Source organism: Nipponia nippon, unplaced genomic scaffold (genome assembly GCF_047370975.1).
Source record: "Nipponia nippon isolate SJK-2023a ecotype South Korea unplaced genomic scaffold, ASM4737097v1 scaffold_5, whole genome shotgun sequence".
Taxonomy (NCBI): Eukaryota; Metazoa; Chordata; class Aves; order Pelecaniformes; family Threskiornithidae; genus Nipponia; species Nipponia nippon.
In genome coordinates this window covers 12,205,757-12,230,229 of record NW_028262369.1, presented here as the reverse complement: position 1 = coordinate 12,230,229, position 24,473 = coordinate 12,205,757, and the positions used below count along the sequence as shown (strand labels likewise).

The 24,473-nt window shown below is 46.5% G+C and overlaps 1 protein-coding gene across 2 annotated transcripts in view; it reads left to right on the top strand.

Annotated features, from left to right (window-relative positions):
* Nucleotides 1-24,473, top strand: part of ADAP1 (ArfGAP with dual PH domains 1) — a 63,106-nt gene that overhangs the window by 13,845 nt on the left and 24,788 nt on the right. For both annotated transcript variants that reach the window (XM_087731314.1, XM_087731313.1), the window contains exon 4: nucleotides 9,868-9,950. In XM_087731314.1, coding sequence (XP_087587440.1) covers nucleotides 9,868-9,950 — 83 coding nt within the window. The remainder of the gene's footprint in view (nucleotides 1-9,867; nucleotides 9,951-24,473) is intronic.

Genomic DNA, 24,473 nt, shown 5'->3' with positions numbered 1-24,473 from the left:
GTCTCCCATACAGTGTAGAGTAAACCTTCCTAGTAAGCTGGGGTAGACTTTGTAGACCAAGAGGGCTGAGTGGCCAGAACGTGCTGTACCGTCCAGAGAGCAAGAAGATGAACTGAAATTGGTTTTTAGGGTCCAGTCCTGCAGAGTACCCAGGGGGGGTTTGTATCTTTGTAAAACCAGTCTTCACAGAGGGTCTGGAGGGCATAATTTCCAGAGCCAGTACTTTAGTATTAGCAGACTGGTGAGTACTGGTGCCTGAGATCCCTCCCGATATTGCAGCTTTAACTGGGTGTCACTAGTTGAAGAGGGAGGTGTGGTTCGGTGGCGTGGCGGTGGGGTGAAAACAGTTTGCAAGGCTCTGAGCAGCCAGATGTTGTATTCAAGCATTGTAAGAGGTGCCCAAAACAGAAGTACTGGAAGGGTTCGTAGGGCTCCCTGCGTGAGATACTAGCCTTTGAGTAGGAAGGCTCTGCTGCGTTCCCCAAATCTGAAATAATACTGAAGGTGGGCCAAAGGGTTCATGAATACCTGTGCTCGTCCTCGAGGTGACTTTATCTATATTTTTAATCTTGTAATAGCTATTAGGAAGAGTTATTGTCTTCCTATATCATGCAAAAAGCCTTTTATAGTAAAGACAAAAGGCCTGTGAAGTATCTTGGTGATGCATCTGTTACCTGCTATTTGATGATGCTCAAATGCTAAATCTGGGAAGGCCCAGGTGTGAGCTGCACTGCCTGGCCTGACAATAAAAAAACCCCCATCCATTTATGCAGTGTTCCCAGATCTTGGTTTTGATCTAAAATGGCTTCTGGCAATGGCTTCCGTGGTTCCTACAAGTACAGAAATTATTTGAGGACTGGCAAAGCAACTGTGTACTGTGGAGGGGCACACTCTGCATGTGTTGTGATTATCTTGCTAGGATTATTTTTCTCAAGTCAAAAAAGCCCCAGCCTCTTACCTTTCCTATTGCTGGAACACCTCTGCCTTTGTGGGAGGGAGCCCAAGGAGAAGATGTCAGGAAGGCACTCCCAGCTGGAGCAATCCTGCAGGTCCAGGGGAGGAGATGGTGCAAATTCAGCTGAACGTGGCAGCGCCTTTGTTTTTGGTTTTGGTTTTGGGTTTTGTTTTTTTTTTTTTCATTTCAGAAAAACAGCTTCAGCAAAGTGACTTTTTGTTTTTAAACCTGTCTCTCCCAAGGCAGAGAGGGGGAAAAACCTTCGTATGTTTGACCATGTTGGGAGTTGAGGACCTTTCAAGTTCTTCTCCTACCTTGAACTGTCCTTCAAGCATCACCCCTGGGTCCTGGCTTAGGGAAGGTGGGGAAGATGCTTCATGTGGGGTTTCCTGGGGACTCAGAAGTCTGGGGAGCGTGGAGAGCTTGGGGAGCTTGGGGTGCCCTTCTTCTTCCTTGTATCAAAGAGACACTAAGGAGAAGGTAAAGGAAATAAGCAGGAATAACACTTTGCCAAAAGACTTTTTGTTTCAACCCAGCTCTGTGGAAAAGCAAGAGAGAAATTATCAGTGATTTTCCTTCTGTAGATGCACCATTCTTTGCCAGCAGCTGGGAGGTGGTTGCCATCCTTGGTGAACAGACAGCTCTTGTGAACTGTCATGGTCCTGAGAGGATCCAGTACCACGTTTGTATCGCTGAGCTCCAAAATCCCAGCAGGCGGCTGTGCTGTTTTGTGACTTGCATGTACTTGTGATGTCAAGGATGGAGAAGCAAGATTTTTCACCTAGTTGTCATTGGTAGGAGAAACACAATTCCAGGGGATTTTAATTTTGTTTATTCTTAAGCATCGGTTAAATTCAATTAGATGTTGCACTCCAGCCTTAGCTGCTGTTTCGTCCTTACAGGGCAGGGGCCTATTTGATATTTAGGTTGTTCAGGAGCAGAATCCTGGTTCTTTTCCATGCCCCATCCCTGCCCAAGAGGGTGCACAGCTCGTGCTGGGGGAGCCTGGCTGGAAGTGGGGCAGGTCCCTCTGCAGCTTGGGGCGTCCTGAAATCTGGATGCAAATCAAACCCAACTCTCCTTGCACGGGTCAGCCTGAGAGATAGTGAAAGCTTGCCCTGCAGCTCAGGCAGCTTAGAGACCACAAGCATTTTCATTTCTTCTGCTGTCGGGCTGGCAGAAATGTCTGTGGCTGGTTCTGTGCTTGGTTGGTTTGGCTTCCTTTGATAATGCAGCTCAGGCTTTGCTGCTACGATATTTTTCTTCCTCCATCCTGTGGTGCAGTTGCGCTCTGGGGAGCTTTGCCGAGTGGTGGCTGAGCTCCGACCGCAGCCCTGTCAAAGCTGTCTGCGAGCACAGAGGGACCGTGCTGGCGCTCGGCCGGCGGTGCTGGGGCGGCTGCTCTATCCACAGCCCTCCCTGATGCCCAATGGAGAGGCATGTTGCTGGGCTTATAACCTGTGAAAAACAGGAGCAGGAGGGTTAAGGGGTTTTTTTTGTTGTTGTTGCTGTTGGTTTTGGTTATTTATTTATTTCTTGATTGGGAGGATGAGGCAAGGCTAGTCTTCCTGCAAGCAGCTGGAAGACCAATTTCTGGCCCTTTTGTGCTCCCAGCTTGTGCCTGTTTTGCACTGGGACAATTTTCAGCCTGGATGCCCTGATTTCTGAACTGCGCCTGGAGCTCTGCTCATGTAGGTGTTCCCCAGACCGGCGCTGCTGGGTCTGTGCCATAGCAGCAGGGTGCATTGGGATAGATGTGATCTCCTGCAGTAACAGATCTCCTTCTGACGCTGCTGCAGTATAAGCAGCTGTGGGTACGTTGCATGTTGGGAATGTTTCAGGGATGGTGTGTCAGGTTGTATTTTTCTTTCTCTAGTTAGAGGCTCTCTCTGCCTTTCAACAGATACATGCTAAACAAGAGCAGGGGAGCGCTGCTTTTTGAAGGGGTATATATTTAGCTTTCTCCCCGCCTCACTGCAGTCCAGTCACTGCAATAGCATGAGTTGTTCTCGGCTTGCAGCCCTGGGTAGCATCACAACGGATGACACCTCCATCCAGCGCTGGCACCGTGCTGTTGTGTGCCGACCCACATTCTGCAGCATCAAGAGGTTTTGATGCTTCTAATTATGACAACCTGTGCTGGCCAGCCTGGGCAGGCTTTGTGGGAGCTGCCCTCAGACTCGGCGTGGCAGGATGCTGACGTATGAGCCGTAATAAGGATAAGCTGTTTGTTCATTTGAAGCTTCTTAATTTTGTAATGCTACTTATGGAATCCCTCTACTTTGGTTGGTTGAAGAATTGCAAAATTCAGAGCAAGAGGGAAGAAGTGCTGCAGTGCCAGCTTGTCCTTTTTTCTTCTTGCCTACGGTGTTGTGTTTGACTGCTTGGGAAATACGTGGTGTTTGCTTGCTGCATCTGGCTTCTGCATCCTCCAGAAATGCCATTGTGGCTTCCTGCCTCTGTCAGGCACTTGGTGAAGGTTAGAGAAGTTGGAGGGGTGCTCTGGAATTGCCCAGGGAAAATTTACCAGCTGTGCCTAGGCAAAAAAATCACTCAACCAAAAAAAAAAATCCCCTTCTGTCCTCTCCTCTTATCTTCTGTCTGCCAGCAACTTGGCCTATGCATCAGGAGCAGTGAGCAGAGCAGCCAACTCTGTACCACTGTGGAGTCCCTGAGACTTGAACAAATCCCAGACTATGGGATGTTCCTACACCACCGTGGCATTGGCCCAAAGAGCCTTGGGTGAGGAACTTAAACTACAAAAACCCTCATTGGATGGTCACAAGTGGTCATGGCCCAGCTTTGTACACCTGTAAAACAGCCTTTTCTGGGGCAAATACACTGCAAGCACATGGTTGAGTTTTGAGTCACCAGTGAGCAACAGGGGTAGCATCGCTTTCAAGTAAAAGCAAAGGAAAAAGGCTTTGTTCAGCCATGTGTTTGGCTGAAAACTGATAGAAGAAGATGGAGACAAACTCTTACTGGGCTTTTGCAGTACTGGAAGTACATCCATGTCCCTGCCCAATACTTAACGTCATTTTCTGTTGCCTTTTTGCTTGATTTGGGAACACAGAGCATCGTTATGCGGAACTGTGTATGAGCTGCAGTGCATTGCTCTGCTCCTCTCTCTGTGCTTGCATAAGTGGGAGCTACATCTGCTCCTTATGCAGAACACTTACATCTACTGACTGCCAGTACATTTGAGTACCTTGGTAGGAAAAAATGGGGCAGAATGAAATGGCATGAGTTGTACTGGGTGGTTGTCTTATCTGGAACAAGATGAGACATCAGTCAGATAGAGGATGTATCCCAGTGAGGCTCACAGCTTGTGGAGTCATCTATATAGTCATCTGAAGAAGAACAGTTGTTAGCAGAAGTGGCTCATTGTATTATGGTACGATTAAAATGTGTGGAGAGAAAATTGCCTAGTAAATCCCTGGATTTTTTTTTCTTACTTTATCATTTGAAGTTTGGTTCATTGAGGAGCTACCAAGCCCACCACCTCAGTCTGGTGTCTGAAGGTCAGTCTGGCCCCCTCTCCTTCCATGCATGGGGCATAATGATGGTCACAGATGCAAACTTCTCAGCTGGTCTCCTCTTCCTCTGTCACCTCCTTTTGCTGGTATTTTGTAGATAGACTTCTCTAATGCTTAATGTCCAGAGGGGTAAAGTTGAGTGTTTTGCTCAGGCTCCTACTTATTAATAAGGGTCTTCAGATTTTACATCCATGACTTTCAAAAGTGCCTGATGTCTTCAGTGTAAAGCTTGAGGTGCTGCAGCATGGCCTCTTGGAGCAGCTGCTCACCAGTTCCCAAGTGGTGGAGCCTCCTGTGGTGGCTCAAACTGGGCACTCAGCCTTGGGAAGTCTCTGCCTGAGGACCACTCCACTGTCAGCTGAGTGCCTGAGATCTGCCTGCCCCTTCAGTCCCAACTGGCCGCAGGGTCTTCTCTGCTTGTCATTAATTTTCTCTTTGTTGTTAGCTCGTAAGCCTGTTAATTCATATCGATTCCTTTAATTTTCAAAGGAAATTGCTACAAGGTTAAGATGGTACCGACACAGGCTGTTTCCTACATGTTTTTAATCTGTGTTTAACCATTCTGAAAAATAGTGTTGTGGTGAACTGGACTGTGCATGTAAAACAACTGAACAAAAAAGGAATCAGTTAGCATTTTAATTGAGTGTGTTATGATTTTGCATACTCAAAGTCAGCTTTAACTTCTTTGAATCCATAATGCAAGATTTTTATGCCTTGATAGCCAAAAACCCTGTCTTTTTGCTCTCCTCCAGAAGCTTGCTTTTGGCCACTGGTCTTGCAGGGGGTGGATGGCACATTGCTCCCAGGGCTCTGCAAGCCGGCGTGATGCACAGAGTGTCTGGGAGAAGCCCCCCAGCTGTCTCATGCCTCCACAAAGCCATTTAAAAGCAAGTCCTCACAGTGAGGACTTACCGGATAGGAAAAGACACGGAGGCTGAGTGTGAAGCTAGACGGGCTTTTAGTCTGCACTGCAGTGGCTCTCCTTGCAGTCTGAGCAAAAATTTGGACTTGGACTTAAAATTTCATTAAAACAGTTGTTTGACAGAAACTTGGCATAACTTCATCCACAGAGCTGCCTGTGGAAAGCAGATTGCTTTTTGCTGGAAAAACCTCTGACAAATTCCAGAAGCTACAAATTCGGGTTTTGGAACTGGTGTTCCTGGATGACATTAATTTCTTTTGTCTTTGATGGTGGCTTACAAAGATGCAATCAGAGGGTGGTAGCGGATGGTGTTTGATGTCTTTTAGGCCACTTTCACCTCTGGCTGGGGCTTCTTGTCTGTTGTACATCTCCAAAAAGCCATAGCAGCCATGCAGCGTCTGTAGTGTGTGCACCGTAACGTATCCTAGGAAAGCCAGTCTAGCTGAGGGTCTTGGGTAACAATAAACTGGAGACTATAAATTTGGCTGGCCAGCACTTGTCCATAGAGTGCAATGAAGCCACGCAGCCACAGTTAAACTGCTTGAACAGCTTTTCCCATGGTGTTTTTTGCTGTGAGTGAAAGGCTTTGAGCATATGGGACCAAGATAAAATTGTTCCACTGGTGGCTTCTGAAACCTTCCTTGCTGGCCCTTTGACAGAGAGCACTTGGCTTCATGTGGGTGGCCAGGCAAGCAAACAAGTACCTAAAATGAGATTTGGAGCTCTTGGTGTTGGTGGTGCTTTGTTGGCCTCTGGACCTGCCGCCTCCCCAGTGCAGCCCAGTCCTGTTCCATTCGGAGGATGAATTTTCCCTTATTGTGTTGGAAATGTGTTTTTTCCTTAGGGTTTTGGTGGTTTAATTTTTCTTTTTCCTTTGCTCCCAGGTTTTTATCTTGATAATTACAAAGACCTTTCTGTTCTAATTGCCAAAAAATGACACATTCCCTGTAACCAGCAGCCTGCCAGACTTTAGGTGGGCTGTTAAATCTTTTGGAGTTGATCCCGAAAGCTGTGCATCTCCGCAGTTTAGGAATGATGCACTTATATTTTCCTAACAAACGCGAATGCTGTATTTGCTACATTATCCTATCACCAGAAATGCAATAAAATACCATGAGGCTGTTGCTGCAGTCCTTTCTGTTCACAGAACTCCTGTCGAAATCAAAGGCCGGTTTTGAATGGAGGGTCCTGTATTCGACATGTGATGTCCGCCCTGGGTTATTTACATACATATTCACCTCAGGAAAAATACATTCAAACTAAAACACAGCAACAGATGTTTAAAAGGCCTCTGAAGGCACACTTAAAATGAAATGGAGATTGAGTCTAAAGTCCACTGAAAACTCTGGAGAAGACTGTATGGCTTGAGGGACCTCTGGATGGTTCCTGCCCTCCAATTGCTCTCAGATCCCATAGATACCAGGACAAATTCCTGCTCCTGTTTAAACTCATCCAAGCTGTGCCAGTGAAACTAGGGTTTAACGCCAGACTCAAAAGCAGCTTTTTATGGCAGGATTGCCTCCAGTCCATGAGAGTGAGTCTCTGCTCAACTTCTCTGTTGCATTGAAAGTTGATGCTGGACTCCTCGCTGTCCTCGTTGGGTTTTTGTTTCAATTTCTTTTGCTGGAGTTGTTCTGCTTTGTATAAATAACCACTGGAGCAGAAGCTGCAGCTACTGGCCTTGCACTGAGTTGTCCTAACCGTGGGCTGCTCTTGGTGTATCTTGGGTTTTGGGAAACTATTGCTGAAAGAGCCTGGGTTTGTGATCATGAGGAAAGAGGAAGAACATGTGAGCTGTCAGAAAGTGCTTGCTGGGAGCTGGGACCGTGGCACGGCTGGAGTCCTGTCTGCCATGGGAGTTGCCATCGGAGCCACTTGTGTTCTGGCCCAAATGCTGGGAGAGGTTATCGAGAGCATTTTGCAGCTTCTCAGGATACCCCTTTGGGCGAGGTGCTTCACGGCTGCCCAGTTTGCGCTCTCTTGCACAAAAGCTGTGGAGATATTGAACCGCCGCTGTTGACAGTGTCATGGGAAATAAGTCACTGCAGAGCGGCGTTCCCTAAGGCATGAGACCAGCAGAGTGTATCTGTTGTACTATCTGCATTATACAGCAAAAGTGTTTTCCCACTGCTGCACATGAACCTTAATTTATACTGTATTTAAACATTCGTACTGGAAGGCTGACTTTCAGAGACTCGGAACAGCTGCAGCTCCTGCTGAATCCACTGAAGTCAGCTGGAGCCGAGGGTGGCGTGAATTTGCTTCCTTCTAGTTAAATCCCTAATCGTCTTGTTGAAAAGGTCCAAGTTTGGCTACGGTGATAACAAGCTGTCTGCAGCAGCCGGGCTGGAAAAATTGCAAGAAGGGTAACAAATTTAAGTACTTGTGTTGATTTTATGATTAAATTCTGGTAGCTTTGTTGATGAGCGGCAGAAGTATAGAAACAGGCAATTAAGTGCTACCTTTTGGGTCATCAGTATTCTGCGTTTGCAGGCTACCATGTTGTGGCTATCAGATCCAGAAAGAGCATCCTGCTCAACCCAGAAGAGGCCCCTTGCACGCTTCTACAAAACGCATCTGAACCTCCTGAGATGAACTGAAGATGGGTTGTACCCAAACCAGAGTGTAGCACAGGGTGACAGCAGAAGGGAGATGGGTGTTCATCCTCAGAGTTCACAGTCAAACTTGCAGATGTGTGTGTAACAACTAAAAATCAGTCATGAAAACAGGAACAGAAGGGGGAAAGGCAGAGTTGGTGCATTATTTCTGTTACAGCAGAAGCTCACAGTTGAGTTTTGGGTGCAGGGAAGCTATGGTACTCCCTGAGCCTTGTGGGAGAAGGCTCGTACCCCAACCACGGAGATGAAACAATGGGTGGGACAAAATCTATGTAATTATTTCCTTCTTTACTACCAGGAAAACCATTACAGCCACAGTTCTCATTGAATAGTGTCTTGCAGATTTGATGAATGTGTTTGCTGTACCTGCAGATGAATTTTCATAAGCAATGTTAGTACGCCCATCTTCTTTGAGCATTTCTGGAATGTGCCTGCTGAAAAGATAGTATTAAATTTGCATAGTCTGCAAAAAAGAAAAGGTAATTAAGCGTATCAATAGTTTTCATTGGAGGAGAAGTTGATGTGTTGAAGTGTGATGGGTTTTACAGAGCACTTCCAATGCTGGGGAATCTTTTACTGTCATCAGTGTAGGCCACTTCGAAATGTCTGCTGTGAGGCTGGGTTGACACATGCCTTTATTTCTGCATGTGATTTCTGCCTGCTTGGGCTATTTAAGGTTCTAGGGCAATTAAGAACTAAGTGCAGTTAAAAATGGTTTGAAGGAATTCCTAGCATATTCTAGATCTAAACTACTTCATTAGTTCCAGCACTCATGCTAAAATAAAATAGCAAAAAAGTATTTATAATCTTTGGGGTATTTTTTCCTGTTTGGAAGTTAAGGTCTTGGTGTATAAATCATTGGTATAATATTCAACATGAAGAGTAAAGCACTTTGTAACAGGCACGTTTCCTGCCATGCATTGTGGATTTCTTTCTTAGACTTCGCAGTACAGGCTATGATTTGGAAGAGCTCTGCCAGGCGGGTTCTCACCACCCTCCAGTGTTTGAGTCCTGTGTTCCACAGGGCTCAGCCCTCGCATCCTTACCCACCCATGTTCTCCTGGTCTTTTTGAGGCTTTTTCACGTTTCACACCCCAGTTCCTTCCAAGAGGTTGGCTAGGGCCTGGGATATGGCTGTCCTGTGTCCCTTTCATTTTGAAGAGGTCACCTCTCATTTGAATTCCTGTTGTTCCTAGTTTGCGAGGTGCGTGACACCCTACAGCAAGCTCCGTGTTCACTGAGTCACAAGTGTCACCCATCCTTAGGCTGGGCTTCCCCTCGTCATTACAAGTATAATTTTAACCTGACACATCACAATTTTTTTGAATAGCTGTCCACACGTGACAAGGAGACAATATCTCTGCAGCTCTGACTGCCGAAAGGCCATCGTGTACATGCATCGCACAAGGCATACCCAATTTCTGCTTCCATATTGATAGCTTCAGGGCAAAGATTCTTCTTTTGTATGCAGTTTGTTGATTTTTTTCATTTACTGATCCCATTTACTGAAGAATGTAGTCTGACGAAATTAGGTTTAAAATCATTCGTATACTGAGGGTATTTTGTACAGAGGCTGATTGGGTGGGTGGGAATGGGCTATTCTGCTAAATCTGTAAATTTTATTAAGAAAGTTTTCAATAAAATTAGATGTGCAAGGAAACGATTTATTGTTGTCCAACAGTAAACAGAAGAAACCCTTGACTCCAGACTGTACAATGCAATTTTTGGAAGACTTTGAAATCACGCTTGTATTTTGATTGAAGAATTAATGATTCTGGATTCTTCCTTAGTGTTTCTTGGACCATGTTTCCTTTTCTCTGTATTTTTTTTTTCCAGACTGCTGCGTGAACAGTGGATCAGAGCCAAATACGAACGAAAAGAGTTCATTCACAGCGAGAAGCAGGAGCCTTATTCTGCAGGTAGCGAAAGACACTTTTGGCAGATAAGTTTTTTGATGTCCAGCACCTTCCATTTTTTCGTCTCTGTTTATGTGTTCTCTACATTGATTATTGCTCGTATGTCACTAAATAGAGGAGAAAGTGTGGTCTTTTGGGAAAGATCCCTCCTGGCATTCCCTGTATTTGATTGGTAATATTGGGAATTTTAATACCTCATGGAAATGAATCGGTTATGAAGAGTCTTTCTGTTGACTTCCATGGGCTGTTCACCAACAGCAAGTCACATAAAGTACCACTGAGTTGGTTTCTGGTAGTGGGAAGCATGAAGCTGGATTGAAATGGAGATAAGGGTGTGTGTTTCATCCAGGTGACTTTTGTTTTGGAAAAATGAAGTAGGATTATTAACATGGTTTTGTTAATGGTAGGGAAGCGTGCCAGGTCTCTCACTCTTCCCAAATCTCTGTTACTGTCTTTCCACAATACTTCAAGTGTCGTGAGTGGGACCTGGTCTCCTTGTAGTATAATAAATGCAGAGTGTTTTGCAATTGCAACGACCCAGCTTATGTGACAGAGCTCGTTTCAGCATTCCCAGCATGATGGGCAGAGTGACGGTGGCCTTGCAAAGGGGTGGTTTAGTAGAGCAGTGGATCGGATGATTTTCTTGCAGAAGGGCAGGATTTGAAGAGAAGATGCAGGGCTCGACTGTGTTCGTTGTGTGGCTGCGCCAGTGTAAGGACTGGCATGAAAGTGCATGAAATTAGCTGGGTATTTCTTTGCTATATGTAAGTGGCATTTAATTTATTCTGCATATTAAGTAGGTGACACCAGCTATGTGCTTGGATGACTCTGGGATAATTTTATTAGCAAAGACCATGTTACAGATGAAAGGTTAAAATATTATTTTCATGCTGCTTTTCAAGACTGATAATAAGCAGGTAGCTCCAGCAGTTTGCTGTTATTAAAACCACAATTAAAATCTTATCTCATATATTCTCAATTTATGCTTAGAGCATTTCTGCTCTGCTATTTTTCTATACATGAGGCATGCACATAGTGTGTGGTGGGTATCCATATTCATACGTAGTACATTGTGCACATTTTTATTTTAGATTTTCAAAGCAGTCTGCTGGAATTGGACATGTCCTATTAACAATAAATAGTTTGATTTCATAGTTAGTTTTGGAATATATCTGCCAACGTGCGTATAACATTCACCCAGGAATAATGTTTCCAATTTATACCATGCAACTTCTAGATATAAAAGCTTGGGTTCAACTAGGTACTTCAGGCAAATGCATAATTTTAAGCACATTGATTAGTCCTTTCGACTCCAAGAAGAGTGTGTACCTGGTTAAACTGAAGTAGGTGCTTCAGTGCTGTGTGGGAAGAAGGGCAGCATGTTCTGAGCTCTCTGAAAAATATTATAGGAAGAGTTCAAACGGGAGTTTATTTTAGCAGTGTATTTTGTAGGTGTTCTTCAGTAATGTGGCTGCATAATATTTAAATGCATGGTGAAGCGATAGGGTTTTCACCCCTCTCTTTGAAGTTCAAAAGCCATGAAATGCAGAATAGAAGAGAATGGGGTAAGCCATTTTAAATGAACTGTGCTCTTGGGAGGAGGAGGGAAAGGGAAGGCAGGCTGGTGGGCATCTTGTAGGTTGTGTATGAGTGCTTTTAGGTTGTATATTGTCTTTGAGAATTGTACCATCGTTAAAATCAAGCATAGGAGCTGTGCAAATGACATGTGCAACCGGGATGTCATTTGTTGATTCTTCTGGACAGTAAATTCAAAAGGGAGCTTTGGCCAGGTGGTTCCTCCTTAGGATGACCAGGTTGGTGTTACAACAAAACAAAGCAAGGAGGACACACTGAACTTGCAGTGCCAACTTTTCCCTTCTGCTGACCCGTAACAGCCCCCAGGTGTGGTTGCATGCCTGTACTTCACCCTGTACCAAATGGTGCTCCTTCTTCAGGACTGCATGATGTTAACTCGGTTGATGATACTGTTTTCAGCTCTTGGGCTGTTATGCCGGGAGTTGGTTGTTTCCCAGGGTTGTGGCTTGAGAAGGGAGCCCAGGGGAAATCCTGTGTTCTGTAGGAAAGCAACATGCTGCAGATCATAGAATCATTTAGGTTGGAAAAGACTCTTAACGTCATCGAGTCCAACCATTAACCTAACATTACCAAGTCCACCACTAAACCACGTCCCTAACAGAGATGTTCCCGTGTGCATTGGGACGGTTCTTGTATCGCTCGGGTGAAATAGGGTTGTTTCGTCACTATGTTGTATGTGGTGCTGGACCACCAGTTTGCCCAGCTAGTGTAAACCAGTGCCATCAAAGCTGGTCTGAACTGTGCCGTCCATGAGCCCTCCAAGACAGGCTGGAGCTTGGTGCTTGCAGAAGCAGCTCAGCCACACCATGCGTCCTGGCTCTGCCCTTCTCGCTGCTTGCAGGGGTCGATACAGCTTAGTGGCCACACCAGTGGCTTGGAGGATGCACCCTGCGTGGGGTAGACCTCCTGTGCCTGATTATGCTGGGCTCAGCACGGCTGGGAACGGCAGAGGATCTGGGCCGTTGCTTTCCACTAATGACCTCCTGAACTGCTTGTGAACGCACCGAGGTGGGACCGACACAAGGACGCTCTCCTGCCCACCCCACATCCAGTTTGTGTCTCACTTGAACGTATGTATCTCTCTCTCTCTTTCTAATGCTGTCTTAGACCATTTTTTCTCACCATTCTGAATTCCCTGGAGGGGGTGTTAGATTACCAGTTTCTAAGCATGAAACATTTTGTTGCTAATAGAGACGTTGGTATCTATTTTCTCATGTTTGTTGGAAGATTTAATTCCATTTTCCAATCTCAGGGGCAATTTTGCATTCTGATATTTGTTCAATACTTGCATAAAAAATAAGAAAATGCTGTCTTTGAATAGTTTTGGGCAACATCCTTTTCCAGGCAGCCTGATGAAACCCTGGTCAGAAATTCAATGTCTTTCAGAAAATCCTTTGGGGAGAGACTGTCTGGAGCCTGTAGATGCCAAGCAGAAGCTATCACAGCTGAACTGACAGACTGAGGAGAAATGAGTCTCGGGACAGGAGTGTCAGATGTGCAGGTCAGAGCTGAGATAGTCGTGCAGGGAAGCCTGGCAGGAGGATGCGGCAAACTCTTCAGCTGCTGGTGAAGAGTATAAATAAGAGCCAGTGTGGGATGCAAAGGCAACAGCTGCCCCAAAAGGTCTTGCATAGCCCATGAACCGATGGGAAACGTGAGATACAGAGTGATGTGAGGTAGCAGAACCAGAATTGGGAAACAAAGACACTTTGCATGTGCAGAAGTCTCTGGTGTGGGCAGCTGGTGAAGCCAGCTCTCGAGCCTCACCCTGGAGAGGAGCTGTGGCTGTAGATCCATGGGTCCTAGATCAGTCCCTGCATCAGATGTCCCCTCTCAGGTATGTGCTGTTATACTTGTAGTCACAGCTGCTTGCCCTTGGTAGAAGATTGCAGTGGAAATTCCTGTAAGGGAATTTTTAGAGAGTTTCTTGCTCCCCCAGGAAGCCTTGGAGCACAAGCCCATGCACTGTTCACAGCTTTCAGCTCCTCTGCCCCCAGTTAGTTTTTCAAACTCTGATGGTTTCATTCCTCCGAAAGAACTGTCGTTAATGAGTATATTAGCACCATTGATTTTAGTGTGAGGAGTCAGTTTGAGTTCAGATAGCGCAGGGAGATTAGTAAAACAGTGATTAAATGCTTCGGTGATCCCCTATCGATTCTTAGATACACCCTTTTACACACTTTTATACATCTGAGCTCTTAATTCAGCTGTAGTATGAGAACTAAATAATTTGTTCACCCTAGCCAGACTTTATGAAGCAAAACATTATTTACACCCCAGCAATCCCGATTAACACCATGGTCTGCGGCCCTTCCGCTAGCAATACGTTTGTTGCACAACAGCACAGCATAATACCAGTTTTAAGACCCTCACATTAACGTGTTTCAGGTTGACTTTATCCCTTCTGATAAATGAACTGGCTAAATTACTGTCAGTCTCCAGCTAATTATCCCTTTTAACGGAGTTTAATGGGGCATGGGTGCTGAATTCTCCTAGAAACGGAGGATGGTGGTAATTGCCATCAAAGTCCAGATCTCAAGGAAATTGAAAGGTTTGATAATTTTAAAAAGATTTTGATCAATTTTAGAAAGCTTTGACATTTTCCTCTCCTGTTGATAGGCAGCAGTAACAGCAATGCTTCCCAAAAGTCCTGCTGAAAGTTAATTCATTTGTGTGTTTTCGATTCCTCTTAATCACATGGATTTATTTTAACCAAGGGAGATGTGGAGAAAGCAAATGGGAACAGTGTTTGCAGGGCTGGAGCACTATAATATTATAAACTGGTCAAGGTGCAGCTGCTTTAATGCATCTCAGGCCACAGACAAGAGAATGGGATGTGTGTGTGGCCAAGAGAGAGCAGAAGGGAGGTGCTTGCTCCTGTGAACTTGGCTTTGGCTCCTGATGGACCCATCTCGTTACCACTGGGATGCCAGGAGGAATCAGTGCCCTGGGACAAGCTGAAGCCCAGCCTGGGAGGAGGTGTGGGCAGGGATAACACATCTTTGGGTCTTTGCTTTAACATTAATTAAGTGGGAGAGCTCTTAACACCAGGCATTTAATCTCTTAATGCTTGTCAGGAAAAATGGCTTAACTTCACCATTAGGACCGTGAAAGCACCTGTCCACGGGATGGACGTGGCTGGTGCAGTTGGAGAGGACTGATGGGTATCCTCAGCAACAGGCAGAGGTGCCGGGCTGTGCAAAAGCAGTTGCTACCCTTTCCTTGAAAGCATTGCCTGAGATAGTTCAGCAATGGTTTATATGCTCTTAGACCAGGGTGTAGGTGCTTTCCAGTAAGGCACGGGGTAAACTGGGCGCAAACAGCAGAATAGTTAAGTGCAGCTTTTCACAACTTTGTTGCAAATGCTGCCTTCTTGTGTTTCCTATCAATAAGCCAGTAACTCCTATTGCTGTTAATTTATCAGGTGGTGGAAGAGTAGTCAGGAACAGAGAAGATTCACAGTAGGGTACAGCTGATAAAAAGTTCTGCTACCAGCTCTGCACGCTGGTACGATTCCCTTGCAGTAGGACTGGGGAACGGCGGTTTTCCCTTGCTCACAGCAGATGCTGTTGCATATCTTTCATGGTGAGACATTTGGTTCCCAAAGGCGTTCAGGATGGGAATGCATCATTTGCAAGGGAGAAGGATAATAAATGCCAACAAGCATCACTGCTTTCATTCTTTAGTCATGGGAGGCTGGAGCTCCTCAGCTGATGTAAATTGTGGTAGGTCCCATAAAAATGGTGGAGAAATTCAGATTTACACCAGCTGAAGATTTAAACCCTATCCTTTGGGGTGGAAGTTGGAGGAGTCTTTGATTATTTGATTGGTAGTTATATAGCTGGGTGGGATGGCCTGTTGGACTGCAGGGTAAGATAATACGGTGTTACTGCAACCTTAGATGGCCTGAGAGCTTCCATTGGAGCAACTGGGAAAGCAAGAAGATACAGGCAAGATTTTGGGCGTATTAGCAAAGTCAAAGATGATTGGGGCTTTAGCCTCTGTTGGCTTGTATTCCTGTATTTATAGCACTATGGATTAGATCTTATTGTCATCATTCAGGTGAGCTCTAGGTTTACCCAGGTAGTTACAAAGGGTAGCATTTGTCTGAAGGTGCCTGTTTGCTTGTACTGTCTTCTGGCAACACCCTAAAGATTACTTGGCTTATATGTTATTTTGTATTTGCAAATATGATGGCAAAATAAATTATGAGGCATGAAAGAATACCCTAAAATAATAAAATCTGTTAATATGCACTTTCCATTCCATGTGGCTCTTGCATAATTTGGGCAGCAGTCTGAATTAATTTTCCCCTGCACTTGCATAGTTGGAAGGAGCTCTGACTGCAAAGCACTAGAGAAAACGCAGGGGACATAAATACGTTCTTTCTCGGTGTGAGAAAGATACCCTTATTAGTTCAGTCTGACCTGCAGTGATGTAATGCAGTTTATTTTGGGCCTGATCAGACAAAGCGGTGAGCAGCGTTGCAGTTAAAACCCAATTATTTTAACTGACAGACCTCATCCTCTGCTGTCTCTTACCCCATTTCAGCTAGCTAGTGGGGAGCTACGAGTGTCAGAGCGACACCGGCTCCGCCGTGTGTTTTTTCACAACCTCAGAAGCAAAGCTCCTTTCTCCCTCTGCACACGCTGCTGAATTACAAGGCTGAGCAGCACCCGGAGAACAAACCAGTGCTAACAGCAACCTAAAAGGGCACAGGTTTTATTGCACATCAGACAGCCTGTAAGCACCTGAGGGGGGAGTCTGCCAGGCAACCAGAGCAAAGAAATAAAGCATTGGCTTGAGGGCTCCTGATGTCATTTACTAAGATGTGAATGCATATGATCTTTAAGGAGGTGCTTGTGCAGAAGGGAGTGTGAAGCCATACGTGAACCGGCATCATTCCCTTTGCTTTGCAAGCACACGCAGTAAAACCCGGCTGTGGACGTGGCACGGGGAAGAGGAGATTTGGTTGCATGGTGTTGGTGGGATGATGAGTGGCCAGGGGCAGGTGGTGTCTTCTGAGCTATGGTTGTTTGCAAAAAGAGAGGATGAGAGCACAGAGGGAAGGAAGGGGATGGGAGACCGCAGGGTCGCAGCCACTCAGAACTGTGGCAAAGGGAAGGGGATCAGGAATTTCCCTGCAAAATGCTTTTTGTCCTTTTTCATCAGAAAACTTTGCAGGAAATGGCCAAATTCAGAGAATTCACAACTTCAAAATGCATTTAGAGAATTAACAAACTTATTCACCCACTTCTCATTTGTGGGTGAGGAAAAAAACATGCATAGAAAATTTCAGGAGGTCAAATTGCTGACATGAGACATGTCCAGTCTAATGGTTTTATTTTTGAATTGTGATATGTTGAGGGTTTCTGAGAGGTTGACTTATTTCTGTTATATTCTTTAGTCTCTCAGAAAAACACCCCCTCTTCTCCGGCCAGTAGCGTTCCCTCCTCCCAGTTATTAGCAGAGCACAGCCTGGGGGTCTGGGGAGGGGAGCTGGGGAGAGGCGAGGGCTTTGCAGGGGACGAGGGCTGCGTCCTGGGCAGATGGGCATGGGCACGGCTCGGTTCGTTTGCGCTACAGCCTGCTCTGATGGGATGTGGTGCTGAGGACGGCTTGTGCCCATCAGCCAGGATCAGAGGAGATGAGAGCCCACCTCAACCCTATGAGGATGTCGTGGTGCTGCGATGTTGGGAGGGTCGGTCTTGGGAAAGACTGGAAACACATCTCCCATCGCTGGTGATCACCTTGGGGATGGTGGCTCTCTGCCTTAGGACTTTCAGCTAATATATTTGGTATTACAGCTTGTTGAAGCAGCCTAAAAGAGTCCGTGGAGCGATCGCCAGTTAAATGCTGTGCTTTGGGGCTAGCAGAGCCTGCTGTGTGTCTGGTGTGGGATTGCACCCCTGACCCTGCGAGAGGAGGGGGATCCTTGCTGGGCCTGCAGGCTCAGGGGAACAGGGCATCTTCTGTGCAGTCAGCAAGGTTTTTATGCTGCAAACTGGTAGGGATAAAGTAGTGAAAGAGAGCATGCTGCTCAAGGGAGAGGCGTTTTCTCCAGCGTCCTTTCACATACACATACTTGCCTGTGCCAATAAATCACTGCCCTGCAATACAGCCTTCTTGGGCTTGGCTGCAGCTCCCTTGCGGGGAAGGATTGTTGAAGTGAAACAGAAATTGATGCTGGTGAAAAGGCTTAAAGAAAAAGACATCTGCAAAGTCTCAGTTCAGGGGCCTGTAGTGGTATCAAGGTCGTGGCAGCACATTGTTCCCAGATTTGGGCTTCCGTGAGAGGTGCAAGAAAGGCAAGGGTGGGTTTGTTGGGTTTTTTTTCCTGCCCAATTTCTGCCTTGGCTGGTGTGAATCTGCATTGCTCCGTCGACGTTTGTGCAGGTTTATGCTGTCTGAAACCCTTGACATGGGAGACTGCTCCCTCCCGTTGGACCTGCTCTGTGGTCAGAGCATCGCACCATGGGTAGCGAGATGCCCTTCTCCATGCAAGCCCTGGTGGCGTCTGATGAAACGGTCCTGTGGGAACAACTCAATACAGATGACACAAAGCTGTTGTGTGAAACCATCTCCTTGCAAGCGGGAAGAAGTGCTGTAGGTGCTTCCTGTAGCATCCTTTAACTGCTGATGAGACAAGCCCATTAAGTAAAATAGTTGAACCGAAACTCTATTCTTGCAAAGGTGTTATCAGCTAAATCAAGAGCTGCTTTTAGCACTGGGGATGATTTGAGCCGGCTAATGTGTGTGGTCAGGATGGTAGCCAGCTGCCATCTCAGCTTCTCCCATACAGAGCAGCGTGAAGATTACTTCGTCGCCATTTTTTCCCCAAATGCAACATGCATCCGTGGCTGATGTTCCTGTTTATGTAGCCACCAACTCCAGGGAATTTCTCCTGGCTTTTCCCAGGTGAAGATCTGCAGGTGGTCAAGGTGGTGCTGTGCTAAGCACTGTACAAATGCAGAGCAGGATGGCAGTACAGTTGAGTGTAAGGTAAGAGCAGGCAGATGCCGGCCCCTCAGAGAAAAAGAGGCAGCACCCACTACAAGGGTGGTTTTGCAAAAAGCAGGGATGAGGCTGATTTTTTTAAGTGTTCAAATTATCCCATTGCTTTATAAGCAAGAAAGAGTGGAGTGCTTAGCAACTACAGGGAGCTGCATCTGGCTGAAATTCTCCAAGATGCTGAGAAGCCAGAGGGGGAGATGGACGGACGATGCTCACAGAAGCTTTGGTTCCTTTGGAAACCGAGCTCACGAGATCAATAAGAGAAGCCATGTGATAGAAGCAACCATTTCTAGGCTTATCAGCAACAACTCACTGGGCTTTGACCAGGCACCGGTGTGTGCGGTAGGAGAGTGTGGTGGTGCAGAACAAGGCCACCCCTCAGCAGCAGTGCCTTGCTGGGTGTGTGTGGGAGCATCCCACTGCCTTTTGGGGTCTGGGGGGCGTTTGGCTTGTTTGGGTTTGGTGTGTGTCTGAAATAATCTACCGTCATTTCCACACTGTGCCTGAACACTGGCGTGGCTGCTGGTGCAAGGGCGGGTGTACCTGGCCATGGTGAGGGGCAATGCGCCGTCTTTCTTATATGACCTGACAAGGTATATAAGTACTTTAGCTTTCTTTTGTTTTCCCCCCTTTCACCTTCTCTCCCTTTCCCCAGTCCCCTACACGCTTACAGCATCTCCTCATGATAAAAGTAGCCTTTGGTGTCAACGCGGGGCTGAGCGGAGCTGCTGACGCTCTGCCTGCCCTTTGTTCGAGGGGCTGCGGCACAAACCCAGGGGCAGCTCCCGCAGATGTTCAGTACCGGAGCAGATCTGCTGACTAATGTGACTGGCTTTGCAATAACAGCGTGGAGCAGTTTGTAATTGGGCCATAAATATTTTGTTAAGAAAAATCGGTTTATAATCTCCGCTACCTGTATGGTCTTTTGAGCAGCGGAGAAATCTTTGCAATGGTTTGTGTTAATGTACCCAAAGCCTTCCCCAAAACCTAGTGTTGGCCATGGAGGCATTTCTGGTGACAGCAGTGAGATTTGAAAAGTCACTCTATAAACATTAAGTTACATTAGACTCTGAATACCAGAATAAAAGTTTTAGAGCCACATAATGCTGTAAAATTATAAATTGCCTTTAAAGCCCAGCCTGTATTATGTGTCTGTAAAGTGAATAGTACCATACAAACAAAGAGTTTATTTTCCCCTCATTCTGTTTTTTTGCTGGCAAGTTTCCCATAATGACAGTGACTTGCCTCTTGATTTACATCATGTATAGAAATTTAGAAGAAACCTAATTATAACTGGCTCTTCTGACGTTTTTTGAGTCGAACTTCTGAAAATACTGGCTACATCCGTAATCTCAATCCAAAGATCTGGGTTTTTCAGGAGTTTCTCTGAGTGTAAATCTCTATTTAACCTCAATGCTCATGTGGCTGATGGGCAAACAGAGCTGTCAAAAGCTTTAGCAGGCCTTGTTCTTAGTCCGTAGAGAGGAATTTTCAATATAAAGAAATCAGCTAATTTATTTCTACTTATTATCCTCAAAGAGGAGTTGCTGCTTTGCTCTGACTGCTTTTTAATGTCACTGTTATCTGATGCTAGTTGTAAAATGGATTAAATCCTCTTCTGATGCTTGAAAGGCTCAAGTATTAGAGCTGGGCTTTGAGAGAAGCTCCGGCATTTTCTGCTGCTGTCCCTCTTTGATGGGAAGTACTTGTTTTTGTGATACAGGGCTGCAGCATGTGTCGGGAAGATGCAACTGTTGCGAGATCTGCAGAGCATCCATGACCGTGAGGTGCTTTTTGGTACCGCTGTCTTAGCCCCTCTCTCCTATCCCTTTAAGCAGATCCCTCATAAACCTAGAGATGGAAATAAAAAAATAGTAGTAATGCAGCTAAAAAGCAGCAAAAATCAGGGTAGCCTGGTATTTTGTTGTAAATTCATGTAGACTTTTGCAAAGCAGAGATTGGGATGCGAACGAGGAGATGTTTTGTGGCAGGAAGTCGTGACACCAGTTCCCTGCAGCGTGTGCTGCTGCTTGGTGTGCACGCTAGGATTGCATCACTGGTGCCTTCTGTTAAATCACAGTTTCCAGTAAATTCCCAGCAGCCGCTTCCGGTATTTGGCTGAACCAAAGCACCAGGTTCAACTCTTACTGGATTTCAGCAAAATTGTGTTACAAATCTCCATGCTTGATCCTGCCCTTGTCTGTAACATCTTGGCTGCTTGGTCCCAAACTCTGGCTACATTTTCACTCTCCTCAGCTGAAACCATGAGCAATTCCTCTGCTTGGCACTGAAACGCCCTTGCAGTTTGTGCTTGCACCCTGGGGGAGCTGGAGATGCGAAGATGGAGGTGACCTGGATTTGTGTCTGAATGAGGAGCCCAGGGCGCAGGGATGCTGCACCTCTTTGGCACGGGCCTCTGCCCCGTCTCAATGTCCCAGAGTATAAAATGATTTGGCACCACAGCCTGCGGCACGCAATGACCATACCAGGGAATTTGGCTTCCTGGCTGAGTTTTGCAGCCTGCTGTGAGCTTGGTGCTGCGCAGCTTTGCCAATGCATCTCTTGTGGTCGTTGGAGCCGTGGGGAGCGTGGCGGGGGGGATGCAACAGGGCAGGCTCAATGGCAGCTAAGTGGCAGCGGGGCTCTAACCCTCTCCAAAAAGGATGAAAACCTCATCGCTCGTTGCATTTCAAGGAAGGATAAGAGCATTTTTGCATTTCAAGGGTGCGCAAGAGCATTATGCACAGGTTGCATCCAGTGCTCTGGGTGCTGTACAGATGCACCAAAAAAGCAGCCCTGGTCCAGAGAGGTTATAATCAAAGAGCATTTAGCAGAGGGCTGGGTATGTGAGTGTCTGGGTGGAAATTGCAAACCCTGCAGTTCTCCCAACCCAGTATCAAGGTTACTGGAGGCTGATGTTCTGTTGTCAGGAGGGGGTTAAAGCACAAGCATCCCTCCATGGAGCAACCTTGCCGGGCACAGAAACCTCCTTCTCATTCTGCCAGGGCCACAGAGAGGGCTTCTGTTCTTCAGGCACTGACATCAGCCGTCGGCCGGGGCATGAGTCACACCAGGAGCAAGGCTCGACGGGCACCAGTCCCCGGGAGCTGCCTCCCCACACCCCTGGGTGGGCTCTCCCACGGCTAGAGAGAACTGTTAGACACCTCTCTTACCGTGGGGATCGTGCTGTTTCAGAGCAAACGTGTTCCTGGGTTAAACGCTGCTTGGTGTGCCTCACTTGGTGCGTCTGAGCCCCTGCGGCTCGGTCCTCACCAGCGCAGCCACCTGGCATGCGTTGGGTGTGACGTTTGCAGCCCTGGGAGCAGGGCAGGGTGCGATGCCCCAGCGAGTGGGTACGAGGTCTGGTGTCTGCACCCATGTGCCGGTGCTTGTGCCTTGGATTTTGGGTGCAGAAAAGGAGGACTAAGGGCTGGGGTTCTTTTTTTTTTCCCACAAATTTTTGACTAATGGGGAGGAATAGTTTAAGCTGAAAGGCTCTGGAAAAAAATTGAAATGGATGAAGGAGGAAACTCTACGGAAAAGTATGTTCAGCTGAAGCAGACAGGACACTGTTTGCTGATGCCCACCCTCCTTTTCATGTCTTTCCAGTATGATCCTGCATTTAACATTACACAACTCACTGTCAGGACTTGCTCCAAGAAACCTTTCCCCATCCTCTCCTTGGAGGTTTGAGGGAAATGTAGTCACTGCTTTAAAACAAATGACTACTTCTTCTTTTTCTTCCTTGGCATGCCCTGACACCGCTCTTGCGGGAAGCGGATGGGGGGGTGATGCTGTGCAGGTCACCTCTCCTGCTCTCTGCAGCCTTATCCAAAGCAGAGTGAAAAATCATGCAACAGCCTGTCTCCAAGGTGAATAAATATTGAGCCAAATTGCCTTGGAAGGAAAGGGATCCGTTTGAAAAAATCCACTAAAGAAACCAGCAGCAGATACAATCCCTAGCTGGACTAGCAGCATCCGCTGCAGCATCAGCAGTGAGTCCAGGCAAGGCAGTGGGGAAAATGGGTCCTCCTGGAGAGCTGCCTGCGGTGGGTCCCGCTCAGCCCTCGCTCCATACAGCAACTTGGCAATACAAATGATTTAAACATCAAACACGGACCCTACTGCAGTAAAGACAAGGCGCATCAAAGAGCTGTTTAACAAACTAAACTAGGGAGGAGGATGCAAGGGGAGATCACAGCGTGTTTGTCTTATTATTGTTTTTTCTCCTGCAAGGGGAGCGGGCGTGTGACAGGGACCCACATGTGGCATTGTTCCTGTGCCAGGATGCGCTGACGTTTCAGCAGGGCGGGCATCATATGACCAGGACCCCGAGCAGCCTTTCAGTGCCTTCCAGTAGCGTTTGGAAGTGCTGATTCAGACTCAGTGCAGCCCCTCCAAAAGAGTAACGCTGCCTCGTGAGGCTGCGTTAAAATCAAAGGCAGGCGCTGTGCCTTTCCCAGCCTTGCTAAGGAGACGCTGCACAAAGTCACCACCAGAAGACAAAGGAAAAGGCTGCAAATGCCAAAGCTTTTCTTTTAGAGATAACTCTGGTGCATTTTTATTTTTTTTCTACCCGTCTGGGCCGTGGTGAGAGGCCAGTGACTGCTGTTACGCTCTCCAAGAAATTTGTGAACATTGCAGTGACCTAGCGATGGGGTGGAGAGAAATCAATATTCTTCTTACAGATAGCTGCTGTAGGAAGAAAAACATCTAGCAAAGAGAAATACACTGATGTCTTCAGCTTCCCTAAAGCAGAGAAGCGTTTAGGCAGCCAAAAATCGTGGGCGAGGACCTGTGGGTCTGAGCTGGAGCGGTGGAGGAGGAGGAGGAGGAGCAGCAGTCGGCCAAGCAAGGCATTGGCAGCCGGCTTCGGCAAGGGGGTAGCACCGCCACGAGCTAAAGCTGGATGTTCACAGCTAGTTTAGGATCCAGCTGTAATTTTAACAGCTGGTTCTGTCAAGCTGCCTTCAGTGTAGCTCTGATCCAAGCTTCTATAATTAGCCAAGTAGCAGCAGCTCTTGTGCGAAAAGTAAAGCAGCAGTGATGCTTGTTTCGGGGGAAGCAGAGAGGCATGGGAGCAAGCACCAAAAGGGGTAAAGCTGGCCCGTGAAATTTTAAATAGTTGAGGTTTGGTCTTTTTTTTCCTCCATCTAAGCACTTTGTGCAAAACGTTTGGTTAGGTTTTTTCCCCTCAAAAAGCACACCTAAGAAATGTTGTTTCATTTTGCATCATCCTTAACAGAAATATTTACATTTGTCAACTCAAATCAAAAATGTTTCATTTGTGGTCAATTTGAAGTCAGTTGCTGAACTCGTACAGTTTCTCATGGGCGACATGGTCTGAGACCCTCCTGCCCCTGGATTCCCTTGGCGGCTGAATGCGCTGCCTGTGTTTTGGGATGTGCTTTGGATGCTCCCAGGAGATGCCTTGAGCTGTTATGCCCCTGGGAGAGTCAGTCCCCCCAGTGAGTATAGGCTGTAAGATCAATAAGTGTATGAAACGCCCCAATTATAATTAGAATGAGTCACTCCTGTCCTTGAGTTTTCCCTATTTGAGGTCAACCAACTTGAAATACTATATTTCAACGTTGCTTAGGCTGCCTGTTCCTGTAACCTTGGGTTTTTACAGTCAATAAATGGATCTATACTAACTGGAGAGAGCTAAAGAGAAGTATTAGGCTGGGTCTCCATCTTTTTGATAACAAACATCTAAGGAAAGAATAAGGGAACCATCCCTTTCTATTTCTGATGGTGTCCCAGATGTCCTGGTGTTTCTTGGTGTTGTTATACTGTGCATGTTCGTGTTCCTTGTGTGGTGACACAAGACCAAAAGGCTGGTGCATCTCCCTTCTGCTAATGAGAAGGGAGAGACTAGGAAGCAATACAGTAACTAAGTACGAGGAAAACGCTGAT